The following is a 24769-nucleotide window of genomic DNA, read 5'->3' on the forward strand; positions in this document are numbered from 1 at the left end:
GTTTTTTCCATCCTGCTGTACGAACATGCAAAAGGTCATGCATTAAAATAATGAAACAGCTGCCGTCTGGACCATTAGCTGGCAAAGAGCGTGCCACAGGAACTGCAATTTGGTATTTGTGTGTGTAGGTTAAGGGAAAACATCGGTCCCAGTGTGAGCTCTTCGGAGGGATGCTGTGAGGCAGCGTCTGAGACGTTGTGCCAGACGGAAGAACTTGGAAAACGTCATGTTTTCATGCACGTCCTTCTGTGAAATCACAAGTGCTTAGGTAGGGCTCAGGCCTCGGCTTGGCTTCAAATTGAGCTCCACCTAGCTACATTGCTCAGAGCGGGGGAGATGTGCCAAGGCTGCTGGACAAATTTTTATGGACATAGCTCCTGCTGCTGAAAGAGTTGAATTAACCCCACGGGCGGAGGAGGGAATGGGGGTCTCGCTGGTGCTTGCACTGGGATGCACGTTGGACGGGGCTGCGGCAATCAATACGCCAGTAACTAACAGAGCTTAGTTGCATTTCATGAAGACAAAATCACTCAGGTTTCTCCCTGGCTTGGGATCTGGCGTCAGGCCTGTGATGTTCACCTAATGCCTGTGCCACGCAGAGCCTGGCTCTGGGTGCCAGCACTGCACACACACGGCAGAAAAGCGGCAGCATTCGAGGCCCCGACAGCTCCGCAGGCAGACTTCCTTCTGCTGGGACTCTTCTCCGGGCTCAGCGGCTAAGTGGTGTCTGCTGTAGCCTCTTCCTCTTTATGCTGGCTCCGAATGAGTCGAACTTCGAGCCCCCAATTACGTGATAATAACTTTCAAAAAATCACTTTCTTCAGCCTCTGAACAAGGAACTCTAGGGAGAAAGTATCGTCACTCACCGGCTTTAGGAAGTGAGGGGCCCAATTCGAACCAAAATATTTGGTTGAGAAAAAAAAAAAAAAAAAAAACCCACAACCCAGCACACAAAGAAACAACTCAAAGCCCCTTTAAATCTGCAGCTATAGGGCAGAGTCCCACCAGGGCGCCCGGCACACGTCTGGCTTTAGGGCGCAGGGCCCTTTTAGGCGCGGGGGAATCGGGGGAATCGGCCTAAGCCGGCCCTGGTTTCAAGATACGGATGTAGGATCGCTCTTGATCTGCTCTCCAGCTCTTTGCACCCCCTCACCCGCCTCTCTAGGGATGAAAAGGCTCTCCCTCTAGTTTTTCCAGGGGTAGGGAACCTTTTTTGGGTCGGGGGCTGCTGACCCACAGAAAAATCGGTTGTTTTGAAACCAAAACAAGCCCTCAGTGAGGTGGCCCCTGACTGAGAAGAACGACACTCCCCATACTCCCCTCACACACCAGAGCCTAGTGGGGCCCAGGCTAGTAGATTTTGCTTCTCCAGCCCCACAGGGAGGCAGTAGGGGGCTGGAGCAGAAGAAAGTGTAATATAATGGTTTCTGAGGACAGGACAAGGAGTAATGGGCTTAAAGTGCAGCAGGGGAGGTTTAGATTGGACATTAGGAAAAAATTCCTAACTGTCAGGGTGGTCAAATATTGGAATAAATTGCCAAGGGAGGTGGTGGAATCTCCCTCTCTGGAGATATTTAAGAACAGGTTAGATAGACATCTGTCAGGGATGGTGTAGACGGAGCTTGATCCTGCCTTGAGGGCGGGGGGCTGGACTCGATGACCTCTCGAGGTCCCTTCCAGTCCTATTATTCTATGATTCTATAATGAGCAGGTTCATTTTCTTTGAAACTCTCCCTCCCCACGGCAATTTTCCTGCTCCCTGGCTCTCTCCACAAGGACGGAAGGTCAGGAGTCGGTGAAACCCGGCTCTGCCGACTCTCCAAAAAGCCAACGCCCCTCCGCTTCTCTATGTGAGCAAGAACACTGCGCGCTCCCCCCAGCCTGCCCCTGTTGGCAAGCAGCCTCCACTAACCCAGGAGGCCTGGAAGCAAGCCGGCTCACTGGCTAATCCCCCCCCATGCCTCTGGCGCTGTCCAGAGGAAGGGAATTAGTGGCAGAGGCTGCCTGTCAGTCCGAAGGGGCCTGCGTCCTGCCTGCCCTGACCCTGCGCTGCTGGCCCCACTCCAAGAGCGGCAATGTTCCTTCCCCACTGCGAGCCTCCGGCATGGGGAGCGCTGGGAATACAATGCAGCATGCAGGCAGGTCGGGGGTGCCTGCTGCAACCCAGCCGAGCTTCACACAGAGCGGGATGACCAGGTGCTATGCTGATCACATGGCTGTGAATGGCCAATCAATAGGTTACTAAATTAAGTCGCCCATCAACCTTGCTGGGGGGAGGGGGGATTACACCCATTTTACAGCCAGGAAAACTGAGGCACAAAGACTGGCAGTGGCTTGTCCAGGGCCGAGTTGGGCCTGTCCTACAGGCTTCCCCAGCCTTGGCACTGCCTCTTGCAACTCACCTGTGATTGCCACACGCTGGTCATGAGCTGGCAGCTGGATGGAGAGACCACTCAGGAGTTAATTCCACTGCAGATTCTGGTGCCTCTTGGCAGACCCAGCTGGAGAGGATCTCTGCTCTGGGACCCTCTAGCCAATGAGCAGTCTTCCAGCTGGAGGGCAAGTGTGCTGCAGCATTGCATGCTGGGTATGGGCCCCACCAAGGCCAGGCCCACACGCCAGTGTACTTTCCCTGGTTTCAGACACCCTTCGTGCTTCTCATAAAGCTCTCTCCGCAGCCCTCCAAGATAGGACAGCATGAGCACTATCCCAATACTCCGAGAGGGAAACTGAGGCACATTCTGACTTCCAAAGCCAGTGTCAGAGCTGGGGTGAGGGCTCAGGAATTTGTGGCTCCCGGTCCCACCCACAGAGCACTGGAGCAGACCTACAGAGAAGGCAGGTAAATGTGGTAAGAAACCCACAGGGCATGTAGGAATGCCCGGGTGTCAATATGCTGCACACAACTACTCAGAACAAACACAGAGAGCGCCAGGATGCAATTTCTATCCTGTTCTGACAGCCAAGCCCCCCCGCCCCACTGGATGAGCTAAGGAGACCCTCCACTAACACCGAGGCACTGGTCTCCAACCTTTTTACACCCAAGATGACGTTTTAAATGTCAGGGCAAGCCAAGATCTACCCCGTCCCTTCCCCGAGACCCCACCCCTTTCCTGAGGCCCCGCCCTCCCCAAACCTTTCCACAGACTGCCGGTTGCTAATGGAAACTCACCGTTAATTATATAATTACATCCGAGCCATTTTGCTAGGGCTGCAGCTGGGGAGAACGGTTTAATTTAAATTATGAAACAGATTAAGTGTTTTAACTCTCGCATGTTAGTTTATTGAACTTTATTTTAAGTAAAGTAAAATATGAATTGTATCCCCCCCCACATCTTCTCTCTGCACCAGCCTCACTCCACTTAGCCCCATGATCCCTCCCAGCCTGATCCCCTGCATCGCCCCCTGCCCCTCAGTGCAACCCCTGACCCCTCCCATCCTGTCCCTGTAGCCTGATCCCCTGCATCGCCCCCTGCCCCTCAGTGCAACCCCTGACCCCTCCCATCCTGCCCCCGCAGCCTGATCCCCTGCATCGCCCCCTGCCCCTCAGTGCAACCCCTGACCCCTCCCATCCTGCCCCCGCAGCCTGATCCCCTGCATCGCCCCCTGCCCCTCAGTGCAACCCCTGACCCCTCCCATCCTGCCCCCGCAGCCTGATCCCCTGCATCGCCCCCTGCCCCTCAGTGCAACCCGACCCTTCCCATCCTGCCCCCGCAGCCTGATCCCCTGCATCGCCCCCTGCCCCTCAGTGCAACCCCTGACCCCTCCCATCCTGCCCCTGCAGCCTGATCCCCTGCATCGCCCCCTGCCCCTTAGTGCAACCCCTGACCCGTCCCATCCTGCCCCCGCAGCCTGATCCCCTGCATCGCCCCCTGCCCCTCAGTGCAACCCGACCCCTCCCATCCTGCCCCCGCAGCCTGATCCCCTGCATCGCCCCCTGCCCCTCAGTGCAACCCCTGACCCCTCCCATCCTGCCCCTGCAGCCTGATCCCCTGCATCGCCCCCTGCCCCTCAGTGCAACCCGACCCCTCCCATCCTGCCCCCGCAATTCATTGTAGCAGCAGCATCCCCACTTTCTAGTTGCAAAGCAAGCAGCCCAAAGGATCACCAGCATGCAAGATAGGGATGTAAAATCCGGTTTAATTTGTTAACTGGGTCAATGTTAAGTTTAGCCGATTAAATGGGGCCGTTACTGGTTAAGGGCGATGCTTACCAGTTAATGGGTTAACCATTCACATCTCTAATGCAAGATGCTAGCAATCGCATTGTTGACACAGAGTAATTCACAAACAGTGCGCCAGTGCCCAGCACAAGTGCCAAGCGCTCACCATTTTGTGCCTGCAATTTGTATGGGCCAAACTGTCAGACCTTGGGCGTTCACCTGACTAGGGGACGGTCAGCATCACGCCCTTTATCTCTGCCCATACAGACCTTTATGGTGCAGCCCGACATTTGAACTGGGGAAGAGGATTCATGAATGACCCCCCCCCACCCCCGAGCCTCTTTCGCAAACCTGGCTTCTACTAGCAAGCCCTTGGATTTCGATGGCTCCTTCCACACAAAAGCTCTCAAAGCACTGGATGGGTGGCACCGTCAAAATGCAGCTGCCTCTGGAGTGGAGCGCAGCACCTAACCCGCACACGGCAGGGCGGGACGATCTGATCTCTCCAGGCCAGGCCTGGGGGGCATTGGTGGGGGACAGCTGCGTTCTCACTATGCCCAATCTAAAACTAGGGCTTTTGTGGAGCACTAGACCCCCCTCGGAGAAGCGGGTGTAAATCCTCTCTGTGCGATAGGACTGTGGCACTGCGGGCCTCTGCTACAGGGGCTGGGCACAAGGAGAGTCCGCGCCTGGGGAACAGAAACAGCCTAAATGCCCAGACTATGAAAGCTGTATCCACAGGACCTACTGTTGTGGCATTCCTGGCCCAGAGAAGGATACAGAGCGCTAGGGCTAGGCGCCCCTCTGCTACTGGCCCTTCCCCTGTGCTTAACAACACCCAGCCACTGCCTGGCATAATGAAGGGGGGAATTAGCAAGATGTATCTACGTGTCCTGGCAGGTCTCCCCCCCCCCCAAGGATTCACGCTGTGGGGCACGTTCAGCAGCAGGATTGGTGGTGTCCTGCCTGGTGCAGCCTGCGGTGTGTGTGTTCCACCAGGCCATGCACTGTCCGCCCAGCTGTATGGCCATGGAACGACCTGCCGCCCGGGCAGGGGCATCTCATCCCGTGAGCCTGATGAGCATGCATGCCCCGCACTCCCAGCAGGGGTCTCTCCTGGAGCTGGAGCAGGCAGCTGCCGCAGGTAGGAAGATAAAGGCAGTGGCTCAAGATAGGGAGAGGTCCTAAAAGCGAAGGCATCAGCGTCCGCAGCCAGGGGGTGATGGGTTCAAGTCCTGCCCATCTCAGGAGCAGCTGGACAGCCCCCACCAGCTTCCCCAGGGGCGGAGCAGGCACCAGCTGAAGGTAGGGAGGATAAAGCAGCTGCTGAGGATAGTTGGGGTGAGTCCTCCAATGGCCTAAGGGACAAGGCCTGAGCAGGGGGCTGTGTGGCTGAGTCCTACCCACCGTGAGCCAGGTGCGCGCACAGACGCGGGGCAGTCCCCACGCCCCAGCAGGCAAACACTCAAAGATTACTCTACGTGTCTGCGGCAACAACCAGCTCGCATGGCAGAGCAGGCTGGCTGCAAGCAGGGCATCGGACCTCCAGCCCTACTCCACCATTGGTGGAGGGGCAGGCTGAGCCCCATATCTGATGCCTTCTGTCATGATCATGGGGTTAGCCAGCAGCCTGGGAACGAAGGGGTTAACCGTACCTAAGTCAGGTAGATTCAGCCAGTAGGAATTTCAAAGTGGGACAAAGGAATTTGGGGGCAGCGAGTCCAACCCCCTGCTCCAAGCAGGGCCAACCCCAACTACATCTGCCCAGCCACCATGCGTGGTGCAGTGTAGGCAAAGCTGCCTACCCTGCCCAGGAGGCGCTGGAACCGCAGGGCAGCAGCCCGGCTCCATGGTGGCCAAGAAGGGCTCGGGCTGTGCCGTGGCAGCCCGGTCCTCAGCTGGGGTTGGGCGGGACTTGGATGCGGGGGAGGGGAGAGGTGTTGTTGAAGGGGCGTGGCTCGGGGAAGAGGCGTGGCTTTGGGCAGAAGGGGTGGGGCTTGGACTTGCCTTCGGCAGCTAGGCCTTCACCCGCCGTCCATGCCAGTCACAGCTTTGCCACAGGCCCAGCCCACGCCAGGACGGTCCCTGGCATCCAAAGGGGCAGCCCCTCCCTGCAGTTAGTGGCATCCTGGCCACAGATTGCATTGGCTCCAGGTTCCCCCCCCCGCACTCACTCACTCACTCAGAGTTCACCTTAGGCGCCCGTGGGAGGCACAGATTGGTCAGGGTTTATTATTGGTGCCGGGACAGACCCTAGCGACCCGGCCTAGGAGCCCCTGGGCACGGTCGCAGTTCCCGCTAAGCCCAGGCAAACCCCAGTTCCGTCCACACACGGGAGTCTGGCTGGGCTTGGCCAGCACTCAGGTCGTAGGCCCTACCGGGGGCAGGCGAGAGCCTCAGTCCTGTGGAAACAGCTCAGGCGGCAGATCCGAGTCAGACGGGCTGCGGTGGGCAGGGCGGACGCGCTAGCACGGCCCTGAGGCCCGGCCTCAGCCCCGCAGCCCAGGTTCCAGGCAGCCTGGCCACTCACGCACAGGCTTGGAAACGGCGAGTCCTCCCTCCCACGTCCAGGCGACCGTTTGCAGGAGGGGGGGAGGTGCGCACTGCACTGAGCCCAGCCCAGAAGTGTGGCTGAGCTTAGCACCCCCGCCTCCGGGTGAAATGCCAGGCACACGCCGCTCCTCCCTCTACGGCACGTCCCGCGACCAAGTCAGGCTGCTCCACCTGCTTGACACAGCATCCTTCTCGGCAGGGCAGGACGCTCCTGTGGACGCTGGACCGGCAGCTTCCTGCTCCTGCCGGGACCCAGAAACCTGCCCTTTGTCGACAATCTCCCTTTGACAGAACGTCCCCCGACGGGCTCTGCTTGTGGGGGGCGGAGTTGCTAGAGGAGGCAGAGGCTCTGGACAGCAGCACCCGTCTGCATCCGTCCGCCTGGGGAGCTGAACGGTAGCGGAAGGGGCCGGGCAGGGCTGCAGGTCAAGAAGGGGCTGGATTCCTCCTCCCCAGTCCGGCTGCATGCTGAGCGCTATCTCCACAGCACCACCTTCCTCCCCTGGTCCACGCTCACCACGTACTGGCCCGAGAAGCACCACGCCACGGCATTCACGGAGGCCCTGGATGGGGGACAAGGGCACAGGCAAGGAGAATTAACAGGCTGCTCCTAAGGATCTGCCCTTTCCATCTAGGGCTCTCCAGCAGTACTGGGGTGTTATCCCACTGGGGAAACTGAGGCAGCAGGCAGGTAAGTGGCTTGGCTAAAGCCATGGAGGGCCTGGGTTGGAGCAGATCTCAGGAGTTCCTGGCTCCCAGTCCTGTATTCACTCCATCAGTGACAGAGGGGCAGTTACCCCAGGAATGAGGTGGATAATATGACAGCCAATGGAGGGGGCAGCACTGTGAATGGTGTAAACCAGCACAGCTCCCCCGATTTATCCCAGCTGAAGATCTGCCCAGAGTACCATGGAGGCAGTGTGGCCTAGTGTCTAGCGCACCTGAGTGGGGTGGGGGAGTCTGGGGTTTTGGCCCTGGCTCTGTCGCTAGCCTGCTGGGTAACCTCAGGCAAGTCAGCTCACCTCCCATGCCTCAGTTTCCCCATCTATGACTCTGACGTACTTCATAAAGTGCTTAGAGATCTCTGACTGAAAAGTGTTCTCGAAGTGCTAGTTACTGCGTATCTTAAAATACCCTGTGAGGAACAGTATCATGCAGGGGGAAACTGAGGCACGCAGCGATCACATATTGAGTTGGTGGAAGCAGAGGGGACAGAAGCAATGGCGTCCTGGCCCCAGTCACCTCCCTTAACCTTTGGGTCGCCCTGTCCTACCTGGGAGGTAGCGGCACAAGCTCAATCCTTCAGCACCTGCATCTGCGAGGCCACCCCTCTGGATCCAAGCACAGCACCTGCTCTAGCCTTGGGGTGGGGGATGAAGAATGCAGGTGTGGGGAGGATCACGCAGCGCAGCCTGGCTCTGGTCCTGCACTCTCCCCCTTCTCCACTCCCCCCAAGGACCCGTGGAAAGGAGATGAAGATGGGGGGCCTGTGGGACAGGGCCGTGGCAGGGAGAGGGGGATCCCCGGGGCTGCCAGGACCCCATCACGCTATGGTGCAAACATCCACACCCCCCCCTTGCTGTGCTTTAGCCCTGCGCCCCGATGTTCTCGGGCTCTGGCTGGGCTGGGGTTGCAACAGGCTCCACCCACCTTTCCCCCAAAATGTGGCCCTGCCAGGAACTTCCAGGGTGCCCTAGACAGGCCTTTCTTTAAAGCCTCTTCCCCTGGCCAGCCCCCCTCCGCCTCCCTTTGATCCTCTGTGTCATGGGAGCCTGTCCTGCACTCTGCGTTCCTTCCCCAAGGAGCAGCCGGAGTCGGCATCCCTCCCTCCTGATCGGACCCTCTGGGGCCGCCCATCTCCAGGATCCTGGTTTAACGCACTCATAAGAACATAAGAACGGCCGTACTGGGTCAGACCAAAGGTCCTTCTAGCCCAGTATCCTGTCTACTGACAGTGGCCAACACCAGGTGCCCCAGAGAGGGTGGACCGAAGACAATGATCAAGTGATTTGTCTCCTGCCATCCCTCTTCAGCCTCTGACAAACAGAGGCCAAGGACACCATTTTATCCCCTGGCTAATAGCCTTTTATGGACCTAACCTCCATGAAATTATCTAGCTTCTCTTTAAACTCTATTATAGTCCTAGCCTTCGCAGCCTCCTCTGGCAAGGAGTTCCACAGGTTGACTACACGCTGTGTGAAGAAGAACTTTCTTTTATTAGTTTTAAACCTGCTACCCATTAACTTCATTTGGTGTCCTCTAGTTCTTCTATTATGGGAATTAATAAATAACTTTTCTTTATTCACCCTCTCCACACCACTCATGCTTTTATAGACCTCTATCATATCCCCCCTCAGTCTCCTCTTTTCTAAGCTGAAAAGTCCCAGTCGCTTAAACCTCTCCTCATATGGGACCCGTTCCAAACCCCTAATCATTTTAGTTGCCCTTTTCTGAATCCTTTCCAAGGCCAAAATATCTTTTTTGAGGTGAGGAGACCACATCTGTACACAGTATTCAAGATGTGGGCGTACCATAGTTTTATACAGGGGCAGTAAGATATTCTGGGTCTTATTTTCTATCCCTTTCTTAATAATTCCTAGCATCCTATTTGCCTTTTTGACCGCTGCTGCGCACTGCGTCGACGTTTTCAGAGAACTAACTTCGGGACAGCGACCTGCCCTAAGGCCAGCGGCACTCACCTGTGCTCCCCGGACAGGACTGTTTCCAGCTTCCCGCTCTCCATGTTCCAGAGGTAGAGGGAGCCGTTGGAGGAACCCACCAGGGCGTAACTCTTGTCAGGGCTATGGGGGGACAAGGAACAGAACAGAGGGTGAGTTCAATATGCAGAGATGCCTCTGCTGCTTGATACTAGCACATGACATAGGGACTCCAGTCCAGTGAGGCACAGAACCCAAGTACATTGAGTCTAGAGGAGGGCTGGGCAGTCATCTTTGACTGGGGGCCACTTCAGAAATTTTTGAAGTGGCCCTAGGCCACCCTGGAAGGGGTGGGGCCTCAGGCAGAAGGGGCGGGGCCTCAGGCAGAAGGGGCGGGGCCTCAGGCAGAAGGGGCGGGGCCAGAACACTTCCATGCTTCCTCACCCACAGACCCTGATTGGTCCAGGGGTGGGGGAGTATGCAAAGCCTTTACCCCCCAGAGAGAACCTCGGTAGGCACCCCTGCCCCTGGCAGTGGGAGGAGACTTTGCGTGCTCCCCCCTGCTGCATCCAGGGCTTGAGGGTGGGGGGAGTGCGTGAAGTTTCCTCCCTCTTTGTCAGTAGTGCATGGGGCTTCTAAGCACTGCACACTCCTTGCAGGGCGGGGCTAGGACAGGAGGTAACTTTGCATGCTTACCCTCCCAGGCCCTGATTGATCTGGGGGCAGGAAGAGCAGCAGGGCCTCCCCAGGCCGGATCAACTGGCTTGGTGGACGGGATCCGGCCTGCAGAGTCCCTTTTGCCCACCACTGGTCTAGAGAGTTCAGCAAATCTGTGGAACTCCCTGCTGCAGGAGGTTGCTGTTGGAGAGTTTCATAGTCTCTAATGGCCACAGCAAAGCCCAGGGCAGAATAAAAGGAGCTGCAGCCCATGTTCCAGGCTGTTCATTGACCATCCACGGGCGCCAGCAAAACAAAAATCTCACAAACTTCCCCCTCCACCTCCATGTCCAGCTTTGTCCAATTTGACCAGATGCACCCTGGAGCAGTTCTGCCTTCCTCTGAGCCCTGTGCACTGGCCCCAGCTGGAGGCAGATCCACGTGCTGGGGAGAGCAGCCACTGTCTCAAGGGCAGGAGACAAGCTACAGCCACAGGCAGAAGCTGTCTACCTAGAGAGCGCAATGGAGTCGCTGAGCGAGCGCAGACACTGCTGCAGGACTGGGGAGGGGACGAGAGGCAGGAGCTGGCTGATTTAACATCCTCGCCCCAGACAGCCTGGCACTGGGCACTTTGCCTGGAGGCATCAGAACCCTCCTGCTACCCAACCCCCATACCACTGGGGGGGGTCTGAGGCCAGGACTGACACCTTCAACCCTCCCCCTACACAGCCAGCACCACTCAGTGAGCAGCGGCCACGTGGGCCACTAGCTTCAGCATCCTACAGGGGCTCTGAACTTGAGGGCAGGGAACACACTGGCGCGGCTTGGGGGGAGGGGGGGGGGCAAAGATCGTGCATATTTACAGGATTGGGCCCAGCCACTGCATAGTGGGGGGTAAAGGATCCAAGGAATGCACACAGGATTGGGCCCAGACGGACACAGCCCAGCGGGGGAAAGGATCCAAGGAATGCACACAGGATCAGGCCCAGACGGACATAGCCCAGCAGGGGAAAGGATCCAGGGAATGCACATGGGATCGGGCCCCGACGGACACAGCCCGGCGGGGGAAAGGATCCAGGGAATGCACACGGGATCGGGCCCAGACGGACACAGCCCAGCGGGGGAAATGCTCCAGGGAATGCACACGGGATTGGGCCCAGACAGACACAGCCCAGCAGGGGAAAGGATCCAGGGAATGCACACGGGATTGGGCCCAGACAGACACAGCCCAGCAGGGGAAAGGATCCAGGGAATGCACACGGGATTGGGCCCCGACGGACACAGCCCGGCGGGGGAAAGGATCCAGGGAATGCACACGGGATCAGGCCCAGACGGACACAGCCCGGCGGGGGAAAGGCTCCAGGGAATGCACACGGGATCGGGCCCAGACGGACACAGCCCGGCAGGGGAAAGGCTCCAGGGAATGCACACGGGATCGGGCCCAGACGGACACAGCCCGGCGGGGGAAAGGCTCCAGGGAATGCACACGGGATCGGGCCCAGACGGACACAGCCCGGCGGGGGAAAGGCTCCAGGGAATGCACACGGGATCGGGCCCAGACGGACACAGCCCGGCGGGGGAAAGGCTCCAGGGAATGCACACGGGATCGGGCCCCGACGGACACAGCCCGGCGGGGGAAAGGCTCCAGGGAATGCACACGGGATCGGGCCCAGACGGACACAGCCCGGCGGGGGAAAGGCTCCAGGGAATGCACACGGGATCGGGCCCAGACGGACACAGCCCAGCGGGGGAAAGGCTCCAGGGAATGCACACGGGATCGGGCCCAGACGGACACAGCCCGGCGGGGGAAAGGCTCCAGGGAATGCACACGGGATCGGGCCCAGACGGACACAGCCCGGCGGGGGAAAGGCTCCAGGGAATGCACACGGGATCGGGCCCCGACGGACACAGCCCGGCGGGGGAAAGGCTCCAGGGAATGCACACGGGATCGGGCCCCGACAGACACAGCCCGGCGGGGGAAAGGCTCCAGGGAATGCACACGGGATCGGGCCCAGACGGACACAGCCCGGCGGGGGAAAGGCTCCAGGGAATGCACACGGGATCGGGCCCAGACGGACACAGCCCGGCGGGGGAAAGGCTCCTGAGAACTGCTGTATTGCACACAGAGCTTCCGGCCTGTTGCCCTTTTCAGAAGCGATTCGGAGGGGCACAGCGCAGGGCTCTCCCCTGTGTTTCCCTGATGCCTGGTTGTTTGGTCCCTTTTCCTTCAAGTCTCAAGCCCCAGCCAGCAGCTGCAAAGGCCAGGACAGGAGCTCAGAGCTGGGGCAAAGGGGCGGGAGGGGGGTTATCGCCCTCCCACTGCTCCTCACGCATTCCCTGAGGCATCCCCTGCTGGCCAGCTGTGGCCCCTCCGAGCACAAGGGGGGGACTGTCTGACAAGTGAGCCAGCCAGCTCCATTCCTGGGACAGCTAAGGCCTCATCCTGGCGGGAAGAGACCCGCACGGGACGGGGTCTCCCAAACAGTCTGGACCAAACTCCGTCCCGCGTGGCACTCGGTGGCTCCAGACCAGCCCAGGCAGCCCGGTCCTGGTAGCCGAGGGCTGCACCGGGGGAGCTGTTTTGTTACTGCAGCCGGGCCAGATAGGCAGCTGCGAGGTGCTGGGTGGGAAGGGGGCATGGTGCTCCTGAAAACTGCTGCCCCCTCCACCAGGGTGGGGCTTGCAAAGGGGGCATGAGGGCATTTGGCACCCACACGGCCTTGATGCCTGGCCCCCGGCCAGGCTCCACAGGGTTCCCCAACAGCTCTGCCACCCCTGTTGGAGTCAGAGCAGCTAAGCCCTGGGCTGCTCCGGCTGAGGCTGCCTGTAGCCAGGGACGGTGTGGGGGCAGGCATTAGGGACGACCCTGCCCTGGCCCCGAGGAGGAGGAAGGGAAGGGCCAATGGGCTCTTGGTGCTTCCGGCTCCAGAGGCGTCATGTGGACGGGGGGAGGGGGGCTTCAGACGCCGCGGTGAGGGGCTCTCAAGGGACAGCGCCGAGGTAAAATTCACACGCCCACATGGGCCCCATTAGCACCACGCTCCTTCAGCCATGAGCTCACTCACTCGTCCCTCGGGGGCGAATAGCTGCCGTGCTAACGAGATGTCAGAGTCGATAGCCGCCATCGATCCGGCCCAGCAGGTCAGCGGCACAGCCTGACAGAGCTGATCGCTCCTGCCAGCCCCTGGCCCCGAGCCGGGCAGCTACTGCAAGCGGGGAGCTCGCCGCTGGCACTCGCAAGGGCACGGGGCTGGAGCAGCACCCCAGCTGAGGAGCCCACGTGCTGGGAAGCAGCCCGGGGGCGTTTCAGCAGAGCCCAGGGCCCTGCTGGCGGAGGGGCTGGGAAGGAGCCGCTGCTGGTGAAAGCTCCCAAAGGCGTCCTCTGACTCCTGGGATTCCTCCTCCAGGCTGGGGGCAAGGGAGCTCCCCAGGGGCCTGGCTGGCTGGTCTGGGACATGAGCAGGAGGCCGCATTGTGGAGGAGGGAGAACAGCTGGGTAGGGGCCAGACAGCCCAGGAAGGGGAGTACTCAACCCATCTGGGCCTCCATCTCCCACCCCTTCCTCATGTAGGGGTTGGTGGTAACCAGGCAACAAGAGCAGAGACACCTTCCCCCACTGAGATCCACACACCGACCTGGGTGGGGGCAGAGTCCAGGTCAGGACCGGAGGGCACTGGCAGACCCGTGGGTGGCCAGGCCCAGCACTACCTGAGGCCACTGGAGTATTGCGTCCAGTTCTGGGCCCCCCACTACAGAAAGGATGTGGGCGCATTGGAGAGGGTCCCGCGGAGGGCGACCAAAATGATTCAGGGGCTGGAGCGCATGACCTATGAGGAGAGGCTGAGGGATTTGGGGTTATTTAGTCTGCAGAAGAGAAGAGTGAGGGGGGATTTGAGAGCAGCCTTCAACTTCCTGAAGGGGGTTCCAAAGAGGATGGAGAGAGGCTGTTCTCAGCAATGACGGATTGCAGAACAAGGAGCAATGGGCTCAAGTTACAATGGGAGAGGTGTAGGATGGATATTAGGGAAAGCTATTTCCCTAGAGGGTGGGGAAGCACTGGGACGGGTTCCCTAGGGAGGGGGTGGAATCTCCATCCCGAGAGGTGTTTAAGTCCTGGCTAGACAAAGCTCTGGCTGGCTTGATTTGGCTGGGGCTGGTCCTGCTTTTAGCGGGGGGTGGGCCTAGATACCTCCTGAGGTCTCTCCCAACCCTCATCTTCTGTGATTCTGTGACTAGGACAACAGGCTCTGTGGGGCAGGAGTGAGGGGCACCGGCAGCGCCCTGGTAACACACTTGGCCATTATCTGCCTGCTCTATGTCCGGCGAGTTGGTTCTGGGGCCCTTCCCTTGCCTGAGCCCTGGGCTGTGTCAAGGGACGGGCTGGGCTTGGCACTGCACATCCTCACGTCCATTCACAAGCGTGTGCCCTCGTGCAAGGAGTGCCCTTCTGGTGACCCCTGCGGGGTGTCCCCCTTTTCCCACCCCGGCCTGGCCAGCGCCACAATCCGTACAGCACCAAGTACAGCCAGCCCCCCGGCCCCACTCACCTGAATATCGCCTTGGTCCAGTCCGAGCCGCACTTGAAGCCGTCGGCCCTGCAGACACAAACGTCCCTGGTGAACGGGAACTGTTCCCTCGTGAAGGTGACGGATCCCCAGGGGACACGCCCAGGACTGAGGCTCAGAGCCCCACAGCGGGGCTGGGGCAGACTCCGCTGCTCAGTACCAACCACCCGGGGACTGCTGCTGCCTTGTGAGGGCAGACACAGGTGCCCTGAAACATCAGGACCTCAGCCAGGCTGCAAGGACACTGGACAGCATCACCCACCAGGGCCTAGCCCCCTGCTGGCTCAGGCAGCTGCTTGCTCAGCCGTGATGGAGAAGAGGGTCAGCGCTGACCCCCTCCAGCTCCCAGGGGAGCAATGTGCCTGGCTCTGAAGAGGAGCTGCCGGCCGAAAAGAGGGTGCTTCGTGCTGCGGGAGGGCAGGACACAGGGCTGGGTTCCATTCCTGACTGCCACTGGGCCTGTTGGGCAACCCTGGGCAAGTCACTCCCCCCAGTGCCTCAGTTTCCCCCAAAGAACGCCATCCTTCCAGCAGCCTGAGGACTGGTGCAATCCGCAGGTCGGTGCAGGAGGAGGACCGAACAGGCCTGGGCCTGGCAGAGGGGACGGCATCACACCCGAGGAGGGCAGGGGTGGGAAACCAGTCAGGCCACACCTGGCTCAGGCAGCCAAGGGGCTTCTTTGCTGGGTGGGGGGGTCTTGATCACCCCCCCCTCCCCCACTCACTGGAACACCTGCCGGACGTTGTTCATCTTCAGGTCGATGACCTTGAGCGTGTTGTCCCTGGAGCAGCTCAGCAGGTGCATCTGGTCCTGGCTGATGTGGAGGGAGGTGACCTGGCCCTCCACCGGGATCACCTCTGTGCACCGGGCCCCCCTGGAATGCAGGCGGGGGTTGGTTAGCGCGCCAGCAACCGCACCGTCCCGCAGAGACCCGCCCACGTCTGCCTGCTCCCTAGGGGCCACGTGGCTCAGAACCCCCCCCCCCCACCCCCCGGTCCGGATCCTGCTCCTGCAACGCCCCCTGCGCTCCCACACCCCAGAGCCCACACCGCCGGAGCTGTCGATTACGTCCTGCCCCCATTAATCCAGGAACCGCTGGGCTCAACCACGGGCGTTAATCACCCGGACAGACCCGTTACTAGGGAAGGACACGAGCCTTCCCCACCCGGAGCTGCACACGGAGCCATTAGGAGCCCCAGCAGGGAGCGCGCCGGGCACAAATAGCCAGGGGCAGGGCCGAAATGGCAGCCAGATGCATGTGGCTATTCTAACAACACCCACTCCGCAGGGGCTGATGAGCTCGGATGCTGGAGGAGAGAACCAGACACCCGGCCCCGCTGGATAGTGACCAGGCTGTGGGGCACACCAGCCATCTGACCCACCCCACCCCCCCGAGGCTGCCAAGGGGACCTCTTCGTGCCTTGCTGTGCCAGCTGGCTTTGTCCTACCAGGGACTTCCCTGAAGCTCACACACACACAGCCAGGCCAGGCCCGGACCAGCCGTCCCTGAGTGGGACTTTGGCACTCGGATTGCAGTCTTGTGTGGCAACCCACTCGGCAGTCTCTGAGCACTAACTGATCCCACAGGATGCAAGGAATATGTGTCCCTTAGATCAGAGGGGAAACTGAGGCACGGCACAGAGCAACTTGTGCAGGAAGCCTGATTTCCCAAGCTCCAGGCCAGAGCTGTAACCTGTTCTCCACAGAAAAGCCAATCTGAGAAGACCCAGGAGATGGGGTTAACTGCTTAGCAGCCCACTGAGGGGTAGCACGGCCTAACAGACAGAGCACAGGCCCCGAGAGACTCCAGAGTTCTAACCCCGGCCCTGACTCTGATTCCCTTGTGGCCCCTGGGCTAGTCACTTAGCCACTCAGTGCCTCAGTTTCCCCATCTGTGAAACAGGGAGAATTAGCAGCCAGAGATGCCAGGAGCCCAGCCGGTGGCCAAACCAGCCAGGGCTCCTTGCCTGGCAGCTCCCTGGGAGGGGAGTTACCTGCTGTCCCAGAAGCGGATCTTCTTGTCGTGGTGGCCGCTCATGATGACGTTGTCACAGCACACCACGTCATTGCAGTAGGAGAAGACGTTGATGGTCCTATAGCCTGTGGGGGCAGCATGGCCGTGAGTGACGGGGCGAGGGAAGGGCTAGGACGAGACTGTGGCCATTGCTCGCGGGGCAGTGATACGACATGGGGGGGGGGGGCCACGCAGGGGACCTGGGCCTGGCGCTAAGTTCCACGCACCAGACCTGAGTTCACATCCCAAACCATGAGCTCACCTGGGATGGGCTCAGCAGGCTGCAGCCTGGGGTAGGTTTGTTCTCAGCAGGGACCACTCGCTGCCACGGGCAATCTCTGCTCAGGGAGGCCGGGCCAGGCGCGGCTACTGTGATCCCGCCCTGGGCTACGTCCGCGCTCTCGCACTCTGGGGCAGGCACCGGCTCCTGCTGTGGGTTTGCACTGCGCCCAGCACAATGGGGAGAGCGCAGCGTAGTGACCAGCCCTGAGGCTGGAAAGGCCGGAGCCGAATTCCAAGAATGGGGTAGAGACCAGCAGCCAGCGTAACTGGGGGGCTGCAGACAGCAGGGAGGGGCACCTGCCAGGCTGTGGGGGAGTCCCAAGACTGGCCAAGCAGGGGTAGAGGCCGGTCTGAGGCAGATTAGCAAAGAGGGGGCCAGGGCTGGCATGACAGCAGGTGCTACAGCGGCACAAGCCCCTCTCCGACAACTCCCCAGTGTTCCCAAGAGGGTCCCCCATGTTTATCCCCCTAGTTTAGCTAAGTGCTCCTTGGCTCCCCCATGGCTACAGCTGGAGGACCAGAGTCCATAGGGTGCTGCCCCCTCCTAGTGCCCGCCTCCGAGGCCAGCACTCTCTGCAAATACGGGAGCCTAAAGGCAGCCAGGGTATGTCTACACTACCCCCCTAGTTCGAACTAGGGGGGTAATGTAGACATACCCCCAGCTACCATCCCTCAACTGCCTTGATCTGTTTATCCACCCGCTCCATCTTGTCCTCATGCTGGTGTGCAAATTGCCTGGGGTGGGGACTCTCTTTGTTTCACTGCCCAGGACACTGGCACCTCGGGAGGCCATTCCCCTTGGGGAAACAGGCAGTGGCATGAGTTGCCCAGTGGGTGGCGGGACTGGGAATTGAGCCCAGGCCCCCGACTGAGTCCTGTGCCCTGCCCTCGAGACCACTCACCCTCCTGTGCCTGTTCCACCCAGACAGACAGACAGACAGACAGACAGCCTTTTCCTCCCACTGGGTGGCATTTCGTCCCTTCAAGTCTCGAGCAGGTGGGTGATGGGGCGTGACTGCTCCTTTCCCCATCTTTCCGTTCCCGCTAGCCACAGAGCCGAGCCAATCCATCATGTCCACGCACAGGAGGGACGGTGTGTCCCCCTCCCCTGGCCAGGGCCTGACTCTTAGCCTGTAGGGCCTTGGGGGCAGGGCCTGTCCCATGCCTGTGTGGGCAGCACTCAGCACAACGGGGCCCAGTGGGGATCAGAGCCCTGGGGAACAACAGACCCTTAGCCGGCTTGTCCGAGAGGCCTCCAAAGGCCCGGCTCTCTCTGCAGCGGGCCCATAACAGTGAGAGACTATAAGCCCCCTAAGGCTCCACCCAGAGGCCAGAGAGAGGGGCCATAAGAACCTGCTGTAACAGACCCACAGCCAGACCTCAGCGAGGTCCCGGTGGAACCAGACACACGGTGCAGCTAGGCTAGACCTCAGCACCCTCCGCTCCAAAGCGCAAGCCTCGAGCTACAGGGTCATCTCTGGAAGCTGCCGCAGGAGCAGAGCTGGTGCCGCGGCGGTGATACAGGACCGGTGTCTAGAGACTTGGCTGCTATCCCCAGTTCTGCCCCTGATCTGCCGCCTGACCCTAGGCAAGTCGCTTGCCCGGCCGGTGCCTCAGTTTCCCCCATTAGACTGTCTGCTCTTCGATGGCGGGACTGCCCCCGGCTCCGTGGTTGTACAGCCCCCCCCACAGGGCCCTGCAGAGCAGTGAACATGCTTATGCCACACTGACGCCCCCTACTGGAGGGCGCTGGCGAGACCCGGCAGGGCAGTTACTTACAGGCCCCTTTGCACAGGTCCCACTCTTTGACTGTCCTGTCCCGGCTGCCTGTCACCGCTTGATGGCGCGTGGAACGGAATTTGGCTGCTGTCACTTTGTCCGCATGGCCCGTGAGCGTCTCCTAGACAACAGAACCACTGGGGATGTTACAAGGTTTGGGGTGGGGGGGTTATTTCCTTCCCAACAATTTATTTAAAAAAAAAAAAAGTCATCACAGAAAACCAAGGGAAATGCCCAACACAAGGGCCTTGTTACAGGAATCAGCCAGCTGGGGGCTTGAGATACAAGGGCCCGGTGCTGCCCCCTGCTGGAGATGCTGAGCAACTGAAATGGGAATCTCTCGGCAATTCCAAGACAGAGAGACTCGGACTTTAAGGTCTGAAGGGACCAGCATGATCTTCTAGCCCGACCTGCATACCCCCCTCTCCCGCCCGCCCCACCTCTGGCTGAGCTGCTGACATCCTCAAATCATGTTTGAAAGGCTCCGAGTGATAGAATCCACCATTGACGCTAGTTCAACCCAGCGAGGTTGCTGCAACAGAAGGCAACTCCCCCCCCCAGGCTCTCTGCTAAACTAACATGGGGGAACATTCCTTCTTGACCCCAGATACTGGGATCAGTTAGACTGTGAGCAGGACCCACCAGCCAGACCCCTGGGAGAGAATTCCTGCGTCACCCAGAGCCTCCCCTGGCTCATCACAGGGTGACCACAAGCCACTAGTGCAACGTGGCCGTGAATGGGCTAGTGCGCTCCTAGGACGCATCAGGAGAGTTGTTTCCAGGAGAGATAGGGAAGTGTCAACGCCACTAGACATGCTGAGCCCATCCCGGGGGCGACCCCTGGTGGCCTGCAGTCCTTGCCAGCTCCCCCGAAGCCGCTGGATCATCCTCCGGTCGGCAGGAGACATCCACCCCCCTCCCGCCCTGAAAGGCCGCGATGCAGGGGAGACCCTGCGCCACTTACTTTGGATTTGCAGTCCCTGATGTGCCACAAGTGCACGGCCTTGTTGTACGACGCCGCCAAGATCTGGTGCCCCTGTCAGGAGGAAGAGGGGGTTGACAGGAACAGGCCGGGGAGGGGCGGTGCGAGGGGGATCCTGCCCTCGGCCACGTACAGCCCCGGTTCCGCGGCACCTGGGGTCTCGGAGAGCTGCCGATGCCGGGGTGTGCGGTTAGCTGGGTCCACGCCCCACCGCAGCCTTCCACTCCCCTCTGCCAGCCACCTGGCTGCTCCAGCAGCCTCCGTGAGGTCTGAGGTGGTTTCAGTAGAGACCAAGACAGACGACTCCCGCACTGAGCCCGCCCTCTGCTTTTCCTTGTGGTGCGGCGCTCGCTTTGCCCAGGGCAGGCTGGATTCAGCCCTGCCTCTGGAGCAGGTGGCCGGGACGGCCTGCAGGCTACCATCTAGCAGCCTGGATCTTCCTCCTGAACTGCCTCCCCGCATCTGGCTCATCTAGCTTGCAACCTTCTTCCCCTTGGCTCGCCCCATGATGTAGAGAGTGCCCCCTTCCTGGCCTGGCCTGTCTCCCCATTGCCCCTGCAGAGGCCTGTGCAGGGGTGTGAGCGCACCAGGGGGTTGCACGGCCTGTGTCAGGCAGGAGGTCAGACCCCCATCTGGCCTGGGAATCTACACCCCCCCCAACTATCTGTCACCAACAGGGATGGGTCCCAAAAGCATCTGACGAGCTTCACAAAGCTGGGGAGCCGGTTCCTCCCCACTCGTGGTTGGAACAGGCTGCCTTTCCCACCCCCTCCTGCCAGCAAAGCCTCCAGCACTAGCTGATGGCCAGAAGGAAACCTAGGTTTGAAGAACATGTGCTAGGCTGGACGGCCAAGAGACGGCTTCTCTCCACGGCCATCTGCTGCCATCTAGTGTCCACAGCCTGTCTGCACAGCACCGCCACTGCATGCGGATCCCAAACAGACACAGACTCGGAGGGGCGGGGGGGGGAAGGGTGTTCCTCTATTCAGAGCCCCTTCCTGGGCAGCTGATGCTCCTACTCCTGCCCCTCACGCTGCAGCCTCCCGCCCCCCTCCGGCCTCCTTCTCCTGCCCAGCAATTCCCAGCACATCCCAGTCTCCTTCCCATGCCCCTCGGGGGCTTCCGAGCTGCTCAGTTGGGAGCAGAGGACTCTCTAGCTCCGTGGCGCTCCTGGCCCCACAGCTGCGACCCCTGGAGAACAGCCAGGCTCTGCAGGAGCCGTTTCTCACGGGCTGCCAACGGGCCGTGGCTCTAGGAGTGGCACGGAGTCAGGACGCTAGGCTGAGCCCTGCCACCGATTGGTCTCCATGGGTTCCTCACAGCCTTCACCAGGCAGGGCAAACGCCCCTGCAGGATTCTGGCCTGCCCCCTCCACCTCTCCTCTCCCCTAAGAATGACTCCTGCCCTCATCAGGCCCCTCCTCGCAGTCAAGACCGGCTGCAGTGGGAAGAGCTGCCCGCCCGCCGCCGAGAGGCCGTAAGCAGGGGGGAAGAGAAAGGAAGAGTGAGCAGATGGGCCATCCTCGGAGCACTGGGCTGTCTCTGCTCCCTGGTGCCTCTGGCCTGGGATCCTGGCTCAGGACAGTCCGAGGCTAGCTCTGAACCAGGCTGGCCTCATGAAGCCTCACTCACCGATGGGTCGAACTCGATGCTGGTGATGGTGCCGTTAGCCCCTTCCAAGGTCTGCATGTCCTTCAGCCTCCCTGGGAGCGGGCAGACAGACAGTGCGGGTGATTAGCCCCCAGGCTGCATGGATGGGCACAGCTACTGCCCAGATAACCCCGACTCCTGAATCTCTGACGTGCCACCTGCTGGGAGCACTCGGCAGCTCTGAGACCGCCACCCCCCAGCTAAGAAGCTGCAGGTGCCCAAAGTCAAAGACCACCTTAAAAACAGCTCTTGACCCCCGTGCCTCAGTTTCCCCTCTGTGTAATAGATTCTTTACATAGCAATGTCTCTATGCAGAAAACACACCACATCTGGGTCTAAATTTCACGGCTCTGGCTCCTCCCTAGCTCTGTTAGAGAAAGGTGGGTAGGAAAGGAAGCCCTAGGAAACCGGCAGGCATACAGCCATCAGGACAGGGTCTGATTCCTCCCCCTGGAGTTTTGGGCAGGGGGAGGGGGCCAAGACAAGGCTCTGGGTGCGCTGAAGGAAAGGTCTTAGAACAACTGACAGAGCAACAGCTGTGTTGGGGCTGGATTCTGCAGGGACCTGAGCCAGTCATAGCTGGGTTAAACCCGCGCACGCACATCCTACAGCGCCTGTGACACAACTCGCGTGCTCTGTAGCCAATCCAGAGCCTCCTCTTAGCTGGACTCAATCGTTTTGCTGTGTTCTATTTGGGAGCAGATGGGTTCCACCCCAGACACAGCTGCATCTCGGTGCAGCAAAGTGAGACTCCCAGTTAGCGCAGGGAAGCGTTGGAGAGTGTCCAGAGGGGGTGCACAACAGGAACGGAAGGTAGCTTTTGGTTGCAGTGGTTATGGAGAGGCAGGTGGGCACAGGGGGCATGTCAAGGACTCGCCGGCTTTGCAGGCGTAGGGGCACAGTCACTGATGTGAGAGGATTCACCAGCCCACCCCAGGCTGTCAGCAGCTCAGCTCACCACAAGCTGCGCTGCACCGGGACAAGGCTTCACCACCCGGCTAGCTGGGCTTTGACCGAGACAGGAGGTGAGTGCTCAGCCGGCCTCCCACTTCCCACGGCCACTCTGTGAGGGGGTGTCACTCACCTCATGCGAGTGCTCCCACCCCCATTTTTAGTGCCTGTGCTTGCCTAGCTGCCCAGGCTTGACTGAGCCGCTAGAGCTCTAAGGGGAAACTACCCCAGGCTGGCACAACAGCTTCCTTTTAACTGGTTTGCTGGGCCCTGATTGGTCACATCCTTTCTGCCACTCTATCTTTCCTGGAGAACTTCTCTATGGTTTGCTGGGCAGGGTGCAGCAAAGACACAAGCCTCCAGCAGGGGGCTTCAGGGCCCGGTCTACCCTGTCCCAGGCTCCCACATTAACCCACAGCCTGCTGCGGTACACGAGGCCACGGGCCAGAAGCGGCAAACTGCCCACTGCCCTACCTCCCGCCACGTTCCAGAGTCTGATGAGCTTGTCGGCCCCGCCCGTGGCCAGCACGCCGGAGCTGGGACCGAACTTGACGGCATTCACCTCAGAGGAGTGCGCCTCCTGGAGGAGAGAGAGGAGAGCCAATGAAACCAGGAGGGCGAACGTCTCCAGGGACCAGTCACCAGGACTAGTGCATGGCCTGGCTAGGGAGGAGGGCAGGGGCTCCCCACATTAACTCAGCCCTTTCCGTGGCAATGGCTGCGAGTGGGACATTGGCTCTGCCTCCAGCAGCTGACTCCAGTGAAGACAAGATCCCACACAAGAATGGATCAAACCGAAGGTCCATCTAGCCCAGTATCCTGTCTGCGGACAGTGGCCAACGCCAGATACCCCCGAGAGAAAGAACAAAACAGGGAATCATCAAGTGATCCCTCCCCTGTGACCCATTCCCAGCTTCTGACAGAAGCTACGGTACCATTCCTACCCATCCTGGCTAATAACCATTCATGGACCTAACCTTCATGAATTTATCTAGTTCTTTTTTGAACCCTGTTATAACCTTGGACTTCACAACTTCCTCTGGCCAGGAGTTCCACTGGTTAACTGTGAGCTGTGTGAAGAAATGCTCCCTTTTGTTTTAAACCTGCTACCTATTCATTTAATTTGGTGACCCCTAGCTCTTAGGTACCCGCTCCCGTTGAGTGGGAAGGACTCAGGGGACAGGGCCCCTGCTTCTCTTGATGGAAACGCCCCCATCAGCTCCAGCTGATGACTGCAGGCTGGTTGGGATGCATGCGGCCAGTGTTTGTTAGCCAAGTCTCCAGCGTCTTCTCACACCAGCTGGCCCAGCATGTTCCATCGGCTCCCCCCAACAAACCCCAGGGTCTGCCATTAGAACCAGGGGTCACCTAATACAACGAATAGGCAGCAGGTTTAAAGCAGATATGAGGACGGATTTCATCAGGTTACACGCAGTCACCCTGCGGCGCCTGTGCCCCGGGGAATTCATGCTGCCGAAAGTATAACAGGGTTCCAAAAGAACTAGATCTGTTCCCAGAGGACAGGCCCATCAGTGGGTGGTCATAACCCTAACCCCTAACCCTCCGATGCCAGAAGCCTGGAGTGGCTGAGAGGATGGATCATCTGAAATCGCCCAGTTCTGTTCATTCCCTCTGAAGCATCTGGTACCATCTCTGTCAGAGACAGGACCCTGGGCTCCTGGGACCATCGGTCAGGCCCGTTGTTCCTATGCGCTCGGAGCTGTACACACAGTAGGAGACATTGACACTGCAATCGGACACAGCCACAGCACAGGCGGTCGGCTAGAGGAGACTACGAAGGAAAACACACTTGGGGCTGGGAAGCGCCATCACTACAGCCTAAGCGGGTTTGACGTTGCTAGGCCTGGGACAGAGAAGGCTAGTACCATGTGCGGCCTAGTGAGATCGGCTGCTCTCAGCAGCCAGCGCCCAAAGGCGGGAAGGATCTCTGGGCAGTGCACGCTGCAGAACGTCTCCTTGGCAACACGGGATACCCTGAGCACAGCACACTGACCGTCTGGCCTGGGTGGGCGAGCATCACACACCTATCCTGGCTTCCCATAGGCCAGCAAATTGAGGTCAAGGTACCAAACCAGAGGGTGAGAAGGGACCACCACGGGCCAGCTAGATGATTAGCAATGCCCCCGCCCCATTGACATGCTCTTCTCAGTGGCTGACAAATTCCCCCAGTTACTAAGGACCATCCGAAATCTGCCACTTTCTGCTCTGAGACTCATATCGTGAACCAGCCTCCACGAACAAAAAAAATAGAGCAAAGGGTGTGTTAAAAGTCCAGCTGCCCTAAAACCCTTCTGTGATGGATGGGTGGGGAATTCAGTAACTGAAAGCTTAACCCCAGGGAGCTAGGAAGTGTTGGCAGGGAGCCAGGAAAACCAAGAGGAAGAAAGTGTTGAGATGTGAACTGAAAGGGAATCTGCCTGCTGCTTTTCTTTGTGGGAGTTTTAAGCCAGGAGCGGGGGGAGGGAGGGAGGAGATGAATTGAATCACAGGGATACCC

The 24769-nt window shown here is 59.7% G+C and overlaps 1 protein-coding gene across 1 annotated transcript in view; it reads right to left on the reverse strand.

Annotated features, from left to right (window-relative positions):
* Positions 1-4120: 4120 nt before the first annotated feature.
* ATG16L2 (autophagy related 16 like 2) overlaps positions 4121-24769 on the reverse strand; it is a 53860-nt gene continuing 33211 nt past the window's right edge. Inside the window, exons 10-18 of the mRNA XM_075919626.1 lie at positions 22726-22831; positions 21283-21353; positions 19634-19705; positions 18670-18790; positions 16589-16694; positions 15319-15468; positions 14577-14624; positions 9415-9516; positions 4121-7278 (exon numbers count right to left, since the gene is read on the reverse strand). Of these exons, the coding sequence (XP_075775741.1) occupies positions 7191-7278; positions 9415-9516; positions 14577-14624; positions 15319-15468; positions 16589-16694; positions 18670-18790; positions 19634-19705; positions 21283-21353; positions 22726-22831 (864 nt within the window). The 3' untranslated portion in view covers positions 4121-7190. The remainder of the gene's footprint in view (positions 7279-9414; positions 9517-14576; positions 14625-15318; positions 15469-16588; positions 16695-18669; positions 18791-19633; positions 19706-21282; positions 21354-22725; positions 22832-24769) is intronic.

This window comes from Pelodiscus sinensis, chromosome 1 (assembly GCF_049634645.1).
Source record: "Pelodiscus sinensis isolate JC-2024 chromosome 1, ASM4963464v1, whole genome shotgun sequence".
Classification (NCBI taxonomy): domain Eukaryota; kingdom Metazoa; phylum Chordata; order Testudines; family Trionychidae; genus Pelodiscus; species Pelodiscus sinensis.